At 44.3% G+C, this 17,309-nt stretch overlaps 1 protein-coding gene across 3 annotated transcripts in view; it reads right to left on the bottom strand.

The window, feature by feature from the left end:
* Positions 1-965: 965 nt before the first annotated feature.
* Positions 966-17,309, bottom strand: part of KIF3B (kinesin family member 3B) — a 34,466-nt gene continuing 18,122 nt past the window's right edge. For all 3 annotated transcript variants that reach the window (XM_032462096.1, XM_032462097.1, XM_006179242.3), the window contains 8 exons: positions 15,791-17,264; positions 12,688-12,789; positions 12,348-12,470; positions 12,125-12,243; positions 8,607-8,720; positions 7,798-7,903; positions 5,661-5,839; positions 966-4,762 (listed from right to left, as the gene is read on the bottom strand). In XM_032462096.1, the coding sequence (XP_032317987.1) occupies positions 4,666-4,762; positions 5,661-5,839; positions 7,798-7,903; positions 8,607-8,720; positions 12,125-12,243; positions 12,348-12,470; positions 12,688-12,789; positions 15,791-17,194 (2,244 nt within the window). In that variant the 5' untranslated portion in view covers positions 17,195-17,264 and the 3' untranslated portion in view covers positions 966-4,665. The remainder of the gene's footprint in view (positions 4,763-5,660; positions 5,840-7,797; positions 7,904-8,606; positions 8,721-12,124; positions 12,244-12,347; positions 12,471-12,687; positions 12,790-15,790; positions 17,265-17,309) is intronic.

The following is a 17,309-nucleotide window of genomic DNA, read 5'->3' as shown; positions in this document are numbered from 1 at the left end:
TCAAATCCTATACTGTAATCTTTTCTACAATAGTTCTCCATGCTTCCCCCTAGTGAGGGCAAAAAAGGACTGCAGATACATTGCTGTGAAATTCTACTCGCCTGTTACACAAAGCCTTGGCAGATGCAGTCCCCTCTTTCACAAATTCCCCGCCTTACTTTCTTTCCCAGATAGCTCCTTGTCCTCTAGATCTCACTGTAAATGCCATTTCTGCAGAAAGCCCTACCCTTATTCACTTGCCCAGTCCAAATTAGACCCCTATTACTCTCTCATAATGTCCTATAATATCACTTCACGACCTCGGTTATGGCTGTAATTATGCATCTGGGGTAACATTTACCCCACCTCCCACCCTATGAAAGCACAAGCTCCATGCAGGCAGGGTCCATGTCAGCGTTGCTCACATCTCTCTACGTCCAGTGCCCAGAGCAGCATGGCACATAGTAGGTACTCAATATGTATTTGTTAAGTAATTAGAAGCTTTTCTATAGAGGCCTAGGGTTTTCAAACATCATGTGACAAGTACCAGGCTGTAGTATCTTAGGATGCAAACTCTTCATGGCGTCTTCCAAACACAGGGCCCTGTCACAGCAATAAGCATATTTTTAACTGTCAGCTCTGGTCCACATACTTGTGTGCTTGTTGCTTTAAATGCCATACTAATCCTCACAATGGCCCCACAAGGTGGGGGTTATGGCCCCATTTTATAGACAAGGACCCTGAGATTCAGAGAGGTCAACTAAATTCCTCAGTCACACAGCTGGTAAGCAGAGGCAGTCAGAATTCAAACCCCACTCAAAGTCCAGGGTCTGAGCTCCTTCTACTCAGTCCCTGCTCCTCAAACAGGGTACACAACCCCACAGGGCTACACTCCAGCAGGCCTGACCATGTGAGAAACCACAAAGCCAATGAGTGGCCCATTTTTGGCATTTCTTTCTTTTCCTGATGGTAAATAACATAAAATATTTTTGTGTTTAAAAAAAGACATGTATTTAAAAGTATAATATGTAATAAACCTAAATAAATGGAAAAAAACAAAACACAGAACTTAAGAGAAATGCCTATTGCCCACGCCTGTCTCAGGAACCTCCAAGGAAAAACATGACAAGCTCTCTTTGTCACTCTTTTTTCATTTCAAGTCCCTTTACATTGTTGCTATATTTTTTAAATGCCAACATTCCAACTCAATCTTCATTTTCCACTCCCACCCTCTTTTCACTAGAAAAATTCAAATGTTTAAAGGAACTGGCAGTGTGTCAGCCACGGGCATGTCATTTTCAAAAGCGTTAGTCATTTATGAGGACATCTTTTTGTAGGTACAATAAATCTGATTGATTTTTATTACACAGCTTAGTTTAGAATCACTTTTACATTCCTAGACAAAGAGATGATACAAATAAATATCAATTGTAAAACTTAGAGCCCCAAGTATTGGCATATTCTTTGTCTAAAGGTAGCCGAAGAGAAGGTCAAGATCAACAGTAACTCCAAGGAGCCATAAAGCCCACTGCCTCCAACCTGCCCCAAGATCACTCCTTTCATAACTAACCTCAAAAGCATTGCATTCAAGAAACAAGGGTTGGGAGAAGGGTGGCAGGTTTCCGAACAGGACAAGACAAAACCTCGCGCGGTCGACAATAGCCAGGCCCACTATTCTTATCCAGTTCCCTCTGAGCGTTCTGATTATGGCTTTTAGAGTATATTAATAGCCCCATTTTTGTCCACTGATGGTGTTGAGACGGCCCAAGGTGTTGTTCGCAGCAAGCCTCAACCTCAAGTGGGAAACGTGAGGCAGAACTGATATCCCACGTTAACAGGGAATCGACACTTCTCAGAAACTTGGCAACGATTCTACATTCAGCGAAGGAGGACTTACAAGAGTCAGACAGAAGCAGAGCGTGGCCCACGCCCGAGCTGCGGAACCCTCTGATGCCCTTGGTCAAAGAGGTGTGGGTGGTGCGATTCAGGCAGCATGCAGGCATTCGAAGGGGGACAATCCAACGGTATGTCAGAGTCTTAAGAAAGTGCTTCATGCCTATGATTTGTGGCCTTGGGTTCTGAATCCAGGGCTCTGGGAGACATGTGACTTTAAAACTGGACCAGATACATTCCTACTGACCAGAGCAGAAAGGGGCCTGAGGAGGGAGGCCCACACCATCTCCAACTCCTTCTCCCAGATGAGCTTCTCAGATCGTGCTAGACTTGCTTCTGAACTTCATTAGCTGCCGCTGACATGAAGGCCCTCAGATGGCTTGGAACATTCTAGCATGACTACAGTCGACTTGGTAGGTCTACACACTTGGGTCAGACCACAGCCCAGAGCAGCAGCTTCCTGGTGGCAGCAAGACATTCTACTGCCTACTCTCCTCAAATATTTATCGGATCCGTTTTGAGAGAAGAAAAGCACCGGAGACCGCTTGGGGAAGGCTTCACCTCCACCCAGGTGTTCTTAACTTTGTTTCACAGACCACCAGATGAACACAGCCAAGTACAAGGCAAGCCTGTTTTCATAATCCTGCCTGTCCACTTGGCTTCCTTCCTTTGCCTTCTTAGAAAAGTTCTATGGTCGCTCAACCACCCGTGGTCAGAGTAGCCACCTCAAGACATCAGTATTCACGTATAGGGTTACCTGCAGTTTTCAATTCTCAGATGTGCTAGATGGGTATTTTCAGCCTACAGAATTCAGACTAGCTTCGAGGAAACGTGGTGTAAGAGACAGGTGTAACTGGCAGGTAACCATCCCAGGCTACCCATCTTACCACTTGGTGCCTGTTCAAACAGGTAAATTCTTAGTAAATCATAAAGAAGCAGGGTTTGATCCCGAGAAAGATGAGGGAAGCCTCCATTATGCTCTGGGAATTGCTGAAAAGGGCCCTGGGTTCAGAAAGAATGGTTCCTAAAAAGGAGGTAAGCTGCCAGATGACAGATCTCTACCTGTAGAACGCTAAGACATTGCACTTGGTACCTCCACTTTCCCATGGGTTCTGATCCAGAAATGTGCCCTGGGAACTGAGCAGCTGAGTTAAACTATAACTCAAGGCCCACCTGAGTCGCCACATTCCCGAGGCACCGTGCCAGCAAGGTGCGCCGCTGTGGCTGACTGGGGACTTGTATTGTCCCCTCAGGCTTGGCTCGTGGACTCAGATACCCACATGGGAGCGCTTCCAGCCTGGATGAGTCATTCAATGGGCCTTTAACACAGACAAAGGCAACAACTGCACATTAGTGAATTTCTAAAGTTGGGCAAGTTCTCAGTCTCTCTCTCACAAACATACATGGACACATTCAAAGAACACAGGTACCACCGTGCTCACACACCCACACACACTTACGAGCTTCTCTTAGGGGAAAAATGAATAACATTCACCTAATGACCAACACAAAATGAAGCCTTGAATTTCAACAATACAAACAACTAAAACTTACAAACCAAACTAGTATATGTAAACTGGAATTCCTAACTCTCTCCTCTGAGCCTATTTGAGCGCACAGCCACTCCTCACCACCACTTTGGGCTCTGCCTGGGAGGAGCCACAATTCCACGATTAGGGGAGTTTTCTGCTGAAGGCAGGCAGGATTCCTTTGCTTCCGTCTGTTACATCTTCCCTTCCCAATGCACCAAGCCTCACAACTCCACCTCCGTACCTGCCTAGTCACTGTTATGCTCTCTATGCAAATGGAACAACTCAGGGGAGTCAAAAGTGCTGCTCTGTGTCTTGTTCCCCCAGCTCTTGTCCCATCAGAGAAGGCAGAGCCAGCCTCCCTTCTCCCACAAAACAGGCCCACTGCAGAGCACACTGGAGGCAGAGGATGGGCCCAGGCACAGACGCTCAGAGTACGCATGCGTGGGAAGAGACGGTGACAAATGAAGTGTAAAGTAACATGGTGTATGCACATGGCATCTGCCTACAGATTTATATCTTTGACAAGATGGTCATGGTTTTGAGGTTTTAAAGAAGCTGTTTCCCTAAACTCTCCAAGGAGGCAAAGGGAATGTTATTTCTATTCTTCCAACATTGAATCCTTCCAGAGCAGAAATTGGTAGCTTTCTTGGAAAACATTTGCTCCTTGAGCAAATCCCAAAGGCAAATCCAATTCTTACTGAGGTGCATGGACCGTGCCCATCTGAGGCTTGGATCCAAAGATTTCTCATTTCTACCTCCAAGAACAAGCACCTGTTCAAGTTCTAGGGCTTTCGCTTTTCAACCTCACTCTCACTTTATCCTGAGGCTCCGAAGACTTGGTCCTGCTAAGGTGACTCCTGATTCTGCCCTACTGTTCAAGAAGGGAGCCCAGTGTAAAGAACAGGCTAGAAAAGGAGAGGGGAGGGGTTGGGAGGGCCAGGGAAGGGAGAGGAGGAGGAGGCAGGGGAGAAAGGAAGCAAGGTCACTGGTCATTCTCTTGCTTTCCACTTCAACTATCGCACTTTACCTTACCCATGCATTTCTGAGATGCTAATTAAAGGATGTTTCGCAGAGGAGCTGAGTGTCAGATTAGGACCAGCATGTTTCAGCCAGATTAAGTTGGTTCATCTGCAAAGAGGCCATCGCTCCTCCCCAGGGGAATGGTTCTGAGTTTGGGCTTGAGTCCTCTCTGCGGGTTTTTGCTTGTCTCTTCCCTCAGAAGGCAAATGCTGGTTACACCCTGGGAGGGGAGGAAGTGGCTTTACTTTGGAACCAGCCCCCGAGACTGTGGATAAAGCTGAGATGCGGGGGTTCCTGAGGAAGAGGAGGAGGATCCCGACTTCCTTCCACTTTTAGGCCTGCAAAAGTCAAGCACACATTCACATTATATGTCTCATCTTTGCCTCTGACACAGATCAGACTCGTTTCCCTTCAAGTGCCTTTAACATCTCCAGGTGGCCTTTCCTCAGTGTACTTTCGATTGTAAAACCACCAGACTGGCACCCTCTGTGCAGGGCCAACACGATTTGCCAGTGGAGGTGTGAAACCTCGGGGAAGAGACTGATTCTCAGCAGTTGCTCCTCCTTTAAAGTCAAATCTTGACCGTCTTCTTCAAATTGGTAAAAAGTATTAAGTTTGCAGGTTGAATTTCTTCCATATTTGGTTTTTCACTCAGTTATTTTCCTTAAACTTCTAATCCAGAATTTAGTAAGACAGAATTTCTAACTGAGCACCAAATCAAGTATGTGGTTATTTAAAATGAAGCTCAGAGCCTGGGCTGTGGGTTCAGACAGACCTAGGTTAACCCTGGCTCTGCCACTTAACTTGCTGGGTTTTCTTGACCCTGGCTACTTTCTCAAATTCTCAAAGTCTCAGTTTTCTCATCTACAAAATGGGATTGATGATAATATTTACCTTATAAATTACTGCAGGAACTCATTAAGAGAATTTTTTTAAAGCACTTAGAACTGCCTAGTACCCAGTGAAGACCAAAAAACTGTCCTCTATTTCACTAGAACACATGCTGCTTATACGTAGGAACTGGGCACCTTAGACATCTGGTATTCAGTGTACTTGGCATAGTGCCTGAACCATAAATATTTGTGGAATAAAGGAATAAACATAGGAGTAATGTGGCAATATTTTCTGGTGTGTTCTATAAAGAATTCCATGATAATCACTTTTGCCACCGTTTACCCTCATTTGTCCTGGTTCAAACATGTTCTGTTCAAACATAGGTCACCAAAAGCCACTCACCTGGCCTTGGATTTCTTATTTGCAGTGCTTTCAAAGGATGATGCATCCACCTGTATCTCATCTTCATCCTGCAGAGCCGCATCCAACGCAGCCTGGACTTTGGGGGCAATGGCGGGGCCCTCGTAGTCTCTGGTGGTCCGGCTGGGCATGTCCAGTTCTAATAGCACAATGTTTTCTGCCTGCAGAAGCAGAGCCAAGACCAGTGAGGATGGCCACCAATCAGACAGACAGAGTTCAAGCAATCTATACTCAAGAACAGAACCGCAGACTGCTTGCTACTCAAAGCCTACCAAGGGCCTGCCTAGAAGAAGTGATGTAGTTTTTTAAGTTTTTCCCTGGTGTGATTACAAATGATTTTTATTTTCTTTTCTATGCTTGTCTCTATTTTCTTTTTTTTTAAACAATGAACATGTATCCTACCCTAAGGGGAATAATCAGGGGAAAATAATAAGTTAAGCAAAATGCATTTATTGCAGACAATATGAAAATACAAAAAGATATAAAGAAGAAAACAGTAGTCACCAATAGCACAGCCGCTCTGATGAACTTTCTGGTTGCAGAGGGAAGGAGCCAGGTACGGTGTATGTATGTGGGGGTGGAGGGGCAGTATATGTATTTATTACCACATTTAAAAAATCAGCCTGGGCCCTGTCTCATAACTGGCCTTGTAGGTGATTCCTTCATTTGCTACCCTGTAGCAGACCTTTCCCTAGTACCTAAATACCAAGCCAAGTGTGAGGAGGGAAGAACACCCATGGTTCCACATCTTCCCTGCTAGCTCCTCCCAACTCAGTGGAGTTCAAGTCCCAGGGCTGCAGAGGGGGTGTGAAGGGCCACAGCTGGGAGAAGGTGGAAGGAGCGAACAGAGTGGCTCCATTTATCAATTTGATATATCGTGATACTGCATAACACTTCTCTTAATGGAGCTGGTCCCTTGCTAAAAGCCATCTGAGAGCCACTGCTTCAAATTCTACCTTTGGATCAGGTGAGCAGCTTGGAAACCCACATTTTTGATTTGTATGTTTTAAAATCATGTTTTTGGCTTAAGACATGAAATAACCAGCAAGATACGCACCCTCTGAAACGGCTCCAAAAAATGCTTCTAAGGATTCTGTCTGACACATCACTCACCTACCACTACATAAAAACACAGCTAATGCATCTTTTTTTGCTTTTGTTTTCTTCATTTTAAATAACTCAATGCCAGGAAGAACAGCACCTGTGGCGCTAACTAATCCTAAGCTGTTTTGCTCTGGCTGCTCAGGGAAACTCAAAAACATTTTAAATTTTTGAAGTGAAAATGTTTCATTATAAAAATAATACAGATTCCCCACTGAAAGTTATAAAATACAGATAAGCAAAAAGAGCAAATTTTAAATTAAGTGCACTTCCCTTAACCAGAGATAACCAGTTCACACTCTGATATATTTTGCACCAGATTTTTTTTTTTTTTTTGTATACACACTTCCAGGACCAATGGTCTTATAACTTCACAATACATGTGTCCCCTGGTCCATCCACTTACCAGCTCCCTGACCTTAACGCCACAGGACCGACTGCACAGAGCAGGTGGCAGACTCAACCGGAGATCGAGCAGCAAAGTGCCGAGTACAGTGCCTGGCACACGGCAAGTGCTTATAGATAGAAGCTTGTACGGTACTTTTATTGTAAAATATGTTTGGGTCATTAAATAGTCATCAATTATGTCACTTCAAGGAACTACATGACTCACACACATTATGTTAAATGGAAGGACTGTAAGTCTTTTTTTTACCACAGCTCCATCTCCTGTTTGCAGACATCTGCGCTCTTTCCCGTCTCCCCACAAAGCCGTCCTGAAGCTCATTATCAACATTTATTGGCCACATGGACAGTTGTTTGTTCTCTCCTCCTTCCCTAGTCCTGATTGTCTCAATCTCATTCTCTTTTACCTTTTTATTTACTGTTATTTGTCATTTGTTAATTATATTGGTTTATTATTTGTTATTGTTGTTATTAATATAAATGTCCTCAGGTACCTCTGGACACAAAGAGTCAGGATACAAGCTGTGACTTTGGAGACCGGTGCTTAAGAGTTTGCATAAATCTAAACTCCTCTAAAAGAGAGAGGAGAGAAACACGAGAACGGTCTTCTCACCCTATATCGAGCCTCTGGACGAATCATCATGGACATTCTCGCATGCTGGCTCAGTGGTCTCTTGTATCCCACAGCTGACACTGGCCGCTTCATCATCTGCTGATTCCTGGAAATGGACTGCAGCGGTTAAAGCCCTGGCTGGAGTGTGTTCCACAGTCCCAGGATCAGTACTGTGGAACCAGCACTCAGAAAACTCTGAGCCTGCTTTAGATGGACCCTGAATCAACTAACTCCCTGAACTGAGGACTGACATGCAGATGGGGCAGGAGCTGCTTATATTTTCTGCTTGAGTTGCTCTCTGAGCCAAATGTGAGCATCAGGCATCTTTTAAGCTGGAAGGGATCTGACTCATCCTCATCCAGTTCTTAGACAGCAGGAACGAAGCTGAGCTGTCGACACTCCCCACCCCCACATCCTTGGCAGACATCTCCCATCTTTCCAGCAGGACCCAGACGTAGACTGAGAATCCTTCTCAACAGTGTGTCAGACTGACACATAAGATAACACCTATGCATTGCCTCTCACTTGGCCTAGCATGCTTCACTTGACAGCTGGGGAAGCTGAAAAGCAGGAACTTGGGAAAGGTCATTAGTTCACTGTGATAAAGTCTCCCAGTTCCTAATACCATACTCATCACCAAACTTTTACCTCATGGACTCACAGCAGCCACAAAGTCAGAGCTGACCTTGGTTCCAAGTTTAACTGAATCAAACTGTGTTCTTACCATACACCTCCGGCTAAGTCCAGCTTATCAACATTCTTTCCCTCCTCCCCACCTTAAAGGCTACTTAAAGTCAAGAGTGACTTACTCCAGTCTGGTTATAGGATGTAATTTCCAATGATCTTCCTCTTCATCAAAGAAGGATCTATTCATAATTTTACTTTTTTCTTCCAGAGGGATGAAGTTTTCTATAATAAGATGCCTGTAAGAGCACAGATACATGGGTGAATAGATAGAGAAAGGCTATGGATGGAGTGTGGGCCATCTGGTCCCATGTGTAGTAAGTAACAGGGAAGAGTCAAGTCACTCAGTGAACATTTACTGAGACATCATACCAACAGCTGGAGACAGAGACACTCTTAGGCGTGCTAACAGTGGTCTGTCCTAAGAATATGGAAAGGTCACTTATGCCCAAGGAGGAGCAGCTCAAGCAAGTAAAAAGACTAAAGCAGGTGATAACGCCTGGGCTGTACTGGAAAGAACATGTGCTAATGAAGTATTTGGGGAGGGGGCACTGGTACTGCTAACCCAGCTCATTCACTTCCAAAAAACTGAAAACGGGTTAGAAGTCAAACTGCCTTCCTCCAGTCCTATGGATTGTTGCCCAAGGTGGAAAACTTCACATTCTAATCACCGGAACAAAGAGCAAGACAAGATGGATTTCAGGCCTTCAGACCACTGAGAACAAAGACCATTCCTGAGAAGAGTCCCTGCATGAGCAGTGCCCAGGGAACACGGCAAACAATGAAACTGGAACCCACTGGGTTGTGGCTCTCCATTGGGATGACTATCTCCTGCCACCTCTCTGGTTCACTCTTTCAAAACCTCAGGACGTAACAATGCCAAAGGGGCGTTAACGTGAGAGAGATGTGCAACAAACACCACAGAGGTGTGGGGTGATGACTGTGAGAAACAGGCTGATTCACTGTTTATTCAAAAGATACAAATGAGAAACTTAACAATGACAGTGTCTTCCTTAAAGAAAAAATATTTTGGAGAGACAACATTTTTTCTTTAGTTGACATTTAAGAAATTATTTTTCATACCATATATTTGGGTTTTTTCTAATTTTAAAGGTACTATTTATGCATTAGGAAATGTGAAAAATACAATTACACACAACTGCCCTATCCAGAGATAGCTATTATTATTTTGGCTTAAAAATTTTTTTTTGAGTGGGGAGGCAATTGGGTTTATTTATTTATGTTTATTTATTTGTTTATTTTTTAACGGAGGTACTAGGGATTGAACCCACAACCTCATGTGTACTAAGCGTGCACTCTACCACTGAGCTATAACCTCCTTGTATTTTGGCATATTTTGTTCCGACTTTTTTTTTCTAAGAGTACATATCTAGTAATTTTAAGGGCTCCTTTCCAAATTTAAAGCTTAATCATTAAAAGAATTCCTTTGAAAAGTTCCTCTTCAAAGAAAACTTCAAGCAAATGTTGTGGAAGGATTCATATAGAAAAACATCATTTTGCAAAACTCCCTAATGAAATAATAGAGCCAGACAAAGGTCACTGTTGACTGAAACCATTAGCTCAGTGGTTCTCAAGCCAGGCTGCACATTAATATCACTTACAGAGCTCTGGAAAATATCTTGCCCAGACATCACAAGAGATCAATGGTTCTCAAAATGTATTCACCAAACCAGCAGGAGCAACAACTGGAACTTCTTGAGAATGCAGGTGCTCAGGTCCCACCCCAGATATGCTGAATAAGTCTCTCTGGGTGTAGGGCCCAGCAACCTATGTTTAACAAGCCCTTTGGATGATCTGGTGCCTGCCAAAAGTTTAAGGACCACTGCCCTATACCAATGAAATCAGAATCTCTTGGTTGGGACCCAAGCATCACTATTTTTAAAACTCCTCAGATGATTCCAATGTGCAGCCAAGGTTGAGAACTGGTGCTTCAGAGTGCACTTCTTCAGTTAAAGGGAAGTAAGTGAGATAGAGACACAAGTTAAAGGACACCGTGAAGAAGCCAACTGAAAAATTCAGAATGTGGGATACTTCTATAGGCTCTTTGCCCCAGCTTTCTCAACAAGTCAACTATGAAAAAAAAGTTTTTAAAAAGGATTGTTCCATATTAAAATAAGCTTAAAAGACACAATAACCAAAAAAAAAAAAAAAAAAAAAGACACAATAACCAAATGCAATATGTGGTCCTTATGTATATATGAATGTGAATAAACCAAGAAAATTTGAATATGGACAGGGTATGAGATAATAACTAAGAAACTTAATGTTAATTTTGTTAGGTGGAAAGATATCATTGTGTATACAAAAATCAATTTTATTTTTAATACACTAGCTATAAACATTCTGAAAATAAAATTAAGAAAACAATTAGATACAAAATAACATCAAAAAAGTAAAATACTTAGGTATAAATCTAATAAAAGACGTGCAAAGACTGTGCACTGAAAACTACAAACATTCTTGAAACAAATTAAAGAAGATATAAGTAAATGGAAAGACATCCCATGTTCATGGATCGAATACTTAATATTGTTAAGATGATAATAATCTCCAGCTGGATATCCACATGCAAAAGAATGCATTTGGGACCATACCTCAGACTATATAAGAAATTAACTCAAAATGGATCACAGATCTAAATGTAAGACCTAAAATTGTAAGACTCTTGGATGACCTAAGAGAATTGAAAACATGAAACTTGTACACAAATGTTCATAGCAGCATTATTTATAATAGCTAAAAAGTAGAAACAATCCAATGTCCATCAGCTGATGAATGGATAAATAAAATGTGGAATATCCAGACAATGCAATATTACTCAGCCATAAAAAAAAGAATAAGGTCCTAACATGCTACAACATAGATGATCCCCAAAAACATGTTAATTAAAAGAAACCAGTCACAAAAGACCACATACTGTATAATTCCATTTATATGAAATGTCCAGAATAGGCAAATTTATACAGACAGAAAGTAGATTAGTAGTTACTTAGGCTGGGGGAGGAGGCAATAAGGAGTGACTGCTAATTGGTACAGGGTTTCTTTGGGTGGGAGCCTGGGGGACACACAAATGTTCAAAAATTAGATTGTGGTGATGTTTTAAAATCCTGAAAATATATATTTTAAAATGACTTGTGTATTTTAAATAGGTGAATTATATCTCAATAAAGCTTTTTTAAAAACTGCACTGTGGCCATGTAAGTAAGTACACAGGAGTGAAATAACATGAGGTAAAATTTGCTTTAAAATATTTTTATGAATCGAAGACAAAAGATTGTTTATCATTGAATCTGGGGAATAGATATTTGGTTGTTCATTATACCACTCAGAAAATTCTAGTTAATAAAAGATTCCCATTTATCAATAGATAGAAGACTTCCTGAAAGGCTTCAAGAAAGTACAATGGAAGGAAACTTGGAGATCATCTGGGGAAGATATTCAGCTAACAGATGGGACCTGGAGACAGAAAACAACTTTCGTAGGAATCAACAGAAGACAGACAGGGTGGCAGGAGACAGCCTGGAGAGAAGCAGGCAGGGCCCTGTCCTCAAGGGCATATTTCTTCCTTACACACAGCAAGCCAGCAAGTGGCCAGGGGCGCCATGGAAAGCCCAGCACTTACTTGAGTTTCAGCTCCCTGGTGAGCTCGTTCTGCGTCTGCTCCAGCTCCTGCCGCTCCTTGATGTGCTCTTCTTGGAGGTCATGGATCTCTGCCTTCACTGCCTGAAGCTTGGAGAAGAGCTGGAACGGGAGAGACAGGTGAGGAGGGCAGCCCTTCAGGCAACAGAGCTCCCCCTTTGCCCCGAGCTTCAAGGCCCCGCTGCCTGGTCTCGTTCCTTTCATACCTTTTTGAGTTTCTTGGTCTTGATGTCCACCTCTTGCTGCAATGAGCTGTATGTCTCTTTCAGTTCCAAGGTCTCTTCATCTCGACTTTCCATCTGTTGCTGGATTTCTCTTTCTCGACGTTTCTGAGCAACATCACAGAATTGATCAGTGGGCCTAGAGACAGTGTCTGTACAAGAATACAGGGCTGGGTGCTCCAGGTGAGAGCCTCCCGCCAGGAAGAGGCTGGCACACTCGTTTCTGTTCCCCTTGAAGAGTCTAATACAAGAGACATTCGCTCTGTGGCATTACTGCACCTCACCCCACCCCATTCTCTCCAAAAAGGAATGAAAAGTTAGTTACCTGCTCTGCAATTTCCTGCCGTTTCTGCTCTAGGATTTTCTGCTGTTCATTTGTATGATCTACTATATTTTTTCCTCCAACAAGCAGCTTACTCTCCATGGCCTTTGTGAGAAAAAAAGGAGAATCCATCTTGTGAATGGGGTCCCTCGGAACACAACTCCTCACAGGGAAGCCCATGAAAGATAAAGACCTCAGGACTGAGCCAAAGGGGATGAACTCTGGGCGAAGATATATTGTGCACAGCTGTGCCCTTCCCATCACTGGGGTGGGGCTGAGGCAGCTTTACTGGCGGCTTTCCCTTGGGAACATTGAAGATGCAGCTTCTCTAGACATACGTGAATTTCAGCTTTCTTTCGAAAAATTTTTTTTGGTTTATCTGTACAAAGTATTGACCCCACTTAAAACCTATTAAGCACCTCCTATGTGCTGGGTACTGAGGATACAACCAGGAATATGAATCACAAAGCTGGGAGTCCACTCAGGACCAGAGACAAGTACATGGGCTCTTACTGTATAGAGCCAGACCCCATCATGAGGTAAAGAGTGACAGCGGGACAGGACACTGCTGGGAAACAGCTCAGGGTCTTGGAGGGAGTCAGGGAGAGCCTCCTGTCTCAAGGGGCAGCTACACAGCGTTGCAGTAAAAATAGGAATTAGCTAAGAAAAAAATTGTTTTGAGAGGGTAGGGTAGGGAGTGGTGATACACAAAGTTGGCAAAGCAACTGGGGTCAGTTCAAAAACCTCAAAGCCCTGTTAAGGGAGAGTAAACTTGATCCTGAGAACTGCAGGAGCCACTGACGTGTCCTTTGCGTGTGAGGATACACAATCAGATTTGTGTTTTTGAAACATAACTCCCCTGCTACAGGAAGAATGACTGGGAAAGGGCAGGCGGGGTGGAGGGAGAGCAGACAGCAGGCTGTTTTAAGGGTCCCAGTTGGGCAGTGGCGGTCGGGGAAAGCAGCGTGGATGGTTCTAAGACTGCCTGAGGAGGCAGGATTCAGAGGCCTTGGTCTGACTGGGACCGTAGGGAGAGGGAGCGGAGGCGAGCAGTGACAACTCCTAGGAGTCTGGCTAGACTGAGGGAAAGAAGGCCGGAGCGGGCTCTGGGTGGTCGTGGGCATCTTTGTGGAAATGGCCAGTAGGCAGAGGCTATCGGGCTGTTAGGAGACAGCTCTGGGCTGACTACACCGACTGAAAGCCTTCAGCATTTAGATGGGGACTAAAGCCATGGGAATGATTTGCACGTGCAAAACATGGAATCCAAAATCTGCACAATCTTGCTTTTAAGAAACTTCTACCCCTATTGCCATCTTTCAGTGAGCCCTTGAGACTTTCCTCTTCTCTCAGAATGAAGGGGCTGGACTGATTACTAACCCTTCCCACAACACACACCCTTTCCAGCTCTAGAATTCTTTTGTCCTATGATTTTACAGCATCCCAGGATTGAGGAAGACAGATGTAATGTCATTCTCCCATAAACAAAACGAGTAAGAGACTCAGTGACCTTGAGCTAATGCTGAGTCTTGCCACGCTCAGCTTCTGAGAGTTGCCCAAATACCCCAGGTTGTTTAGAGAGTCTAGGTGTTCCCAGGCTTGAATAACAGATGTGCTCTTAAAAAACAGCACGCAAATCAAACATGAGCACACCCAGTTTCACAAGTGCAGGAGCGAGGAGGGGTGAAGTGGCGACTGACATAATGGAACCCAAGAGAGAGCCCCGCCCTGCAACACAGTTACCTCCTAATTGTGTTGGATATGACTCCATTTTCACACCGGGTCTTGAAAGTCCTGGAAAGGACTCCTGCCTCTGAAGTGAAATAGGACCCCACTCTGTGAAAGGGCTACTATGATGCCACAGATAAAGTACAGCCTCACATGGTGGGGGAAGGGGAGGCAAGAAAGGGATCACTTGTCATTTTTAAATTAGTAAACAGATGTATTTTAGAGTAGAAATCAAAGTTTGTATAAATTCAGTAAGATAAAACCCAACACCTCAAAGGAATTCTAGCTTGTGGTCACACAAGCAGCGGCCATCCTCAGACTTCCAGAGCTAGCTTTGCACTCTCCTCTGCCACTAGAGCCCTGAGCAGCCTAAAGTCCAGGCCCTGATGGAACAGGACACTGCTGCCTGAAAGAAGGGGTGCCTTGACACAAGGGGTGCCTCCACGTTCTAGAATACTGCTCGGGCCATCGTTACACGGGGGTTGGAAGTTGGGGGAAGGGGTTGACTGCAAGGGAGCATTTGGGCTGTGCGTTCTGTATTTTGTGTAATCAGGGGTACTGCATATTAAAACCACAATGAGATACCATTTTATATCTACCAGATATACAAAACTTCAGGTATGCTAATCACAAGTGTTGCAAAGGATGAGGAACAACCAGGACTCATACCAGTAGAAGCTTCAATTCCCATGGCCACGTTAGAAAGCGACCAGTTACGGTCTAGTGAAGTTGAAGCTGCCCACAGCCTAAGACCCAACGGTGTCAGACAAGAAACTCTCGAGGACATGTGTTCTCCTGGAGCCAAGTACAAGGATGTTCAGTGCAAAAAATGGAAAACAATCCTCATTTTCAGGAGAATGGAATGCCCCGGAATTCTCAGAACAGTAATAATGGATGAATCATGGCTCCAGGAGTCAAACTGGATAAATCTCATTAACATAACATTGAGGGAATAAAAGTACATCACAGCAGTGGGATTCCATTTATATAAAAGTAAAAAATTATGAGAAATTAAAACTATCTTTTATGTAGAAATATATATACACATTTGGGAAAACTATAAAGGAAAGCAAGGAAATAATAAACACCAAATCCAAGGTAATGGTTACCTCTGGGAGAGGGGCATACAAAGAGCCTGTAAAGATAAGGATGCTGCTCTATTTCTTATGCTGGGTGGCAGGGTTGGGGAGGGGGGCACACGGGTGTTAGTTTCACTGCTCTTGAAGAAAAACTGTTTTTCTTCATCCAATTCAATTCAACAAATGTTTCCTGGGCACTGGATATCACAAAAGCTAGAGACATCACCCCTCGTATCATTCTTTTGATAAAACAAAAAGAGATGTGAAAGAAAAAAGAATGGGCCTAAGGAAGGGTACAGTACCTTGATTTTGGCACCCAGCATCTCGGCAGCATCCTTCTCACGCCGCAGATCCTCCATCTTTTTCTCCTTCTCCTTCAGCAGCCTCATCTTTTCCTCTGCAACCAAGCTGTGGTCCTCTACAATGGCCCGCTTCTCAATCTCCAGTTTTTCTTGCTGTTCCCGCCAGTAATCATCTTTATCATCCCCTTCCTCCTCACCCTCTTCTCCCTCCTCCTCCTCCTCTTCCCCACCTCCACCACTGCCACCACCTTCCCTCCGTTTCTCTCGCCTCTTCCTCCTGCCAATGGACCGTTTTTCTAGCTGGGCCTTAAGCCGAGCAATCTCTTCCTGGAATTCGCGAAGGAGGGCATCCTTAGGGTCCTCGTTGACCCTTGGCTTGTTCTTAATGTTTTTGGCACGGTTGGCATACCTCAGCGTGGTCAGGGTCTCCTCTACGTTGTAAGAGGCAGGCCCCACATTGGCCACCATCACAGTTTTAGCATTGCCACCAAGAGAATCTTGGAGGAGTCTGGTAAGCTTTGAGTCCCGATACGGAATGTGAGTGCTTTTTCCGTCCACCAGGGCAGAGATGACATTACCCAAGGCTGAAAGGGACAGGTTGATCTTGGTTGCTTCCTTCAATCTTTCCCCTTGTGCACCAGTCTTGGCTTGCCGTTCGCTGCCAGCAAGATCTACAAGGTTCAATTTCCCTACCCTGATGTGGTTTTCTCCATCGAGGCCCACCTCACTGCACTCGATGGTGATGACAAAAATTGCATGAGAACGTGAACTGTGCTCATTCATGTTGGTAGCACCGACAGAACGGTTCTGGTTGCCCACATTCATCACGTGCTCTATTTCCTTCACACTCTTGGTGACAAAGGAAGACAGATCTTTCACATACACGCCAGTGTCAGGCCGCTCTTTGAGCTCAAGCCTTTTGGTCTGATCCTTTGAGAGCAGGTCTCGGATCTCCTCCTGGTAGATCTCTAAGTAAGAAGCCCTGACCAGGTACTGTTGATTCTGGGATCGAGAGATATGGGTGAAGATGTGATCAAACGAGTTAGGAATGACTCCTCTTTTTTCAGGGTCACCACGGACTCCTTCCATCGTGTAGGTTTTCCCAGTCCCGGTCTGTCCATAGGCAAAAATTGTCCCATTGAAACCTTGCAGCACAGAGTCCACCAGTGGTCGGAACGTCTCATCATAGAGTTCAAACTGCTTGGCATTCCAGTCATAGACTGCATCGAAGGTGAAGGTCTTGGGCATTTCATGGGCCACTCCCTTGGGGTTCTTCACAGACACCTGCCCCAGCTTCACGTCCACATCTACCACCTTGTCATACAAAGCAGCCTTTTCCTTGCCATTCATGGGCCGACAGCGAACCACCACCCTGACTGACTCTGAGCTTTTCAACTTTGACATGATGAGCTCTGACTGGGTTGATCCGATCCTAAGGGCTATGAATCCAAAAATGTCTCAGGATGCTAGGGTCCTGGGGGAAAAAAAAATAAGCAAGGACAGTACAGTTGTCACTCGG

This window comes from Camelus ferus, chromosome 19 (genome assembly GCF_009834535.1).
Source record: "Camelus ferus isolate YT-003-E chromosome 19, BCGSAC_Cfer_1.0, whole genome shotgun sequence".
NCBI classification, from domain to species: Eukaryota; Metazoa; Chordata; class Mammalia; order Artiodactyla; family Camelidae; genus Camelus; species Camelus ferus.
The sequence above is the reverse complement of the archived record's forward strand: the minus strand, read 5'-3'. Positions and strand labels throughout refer to the sequence as shown.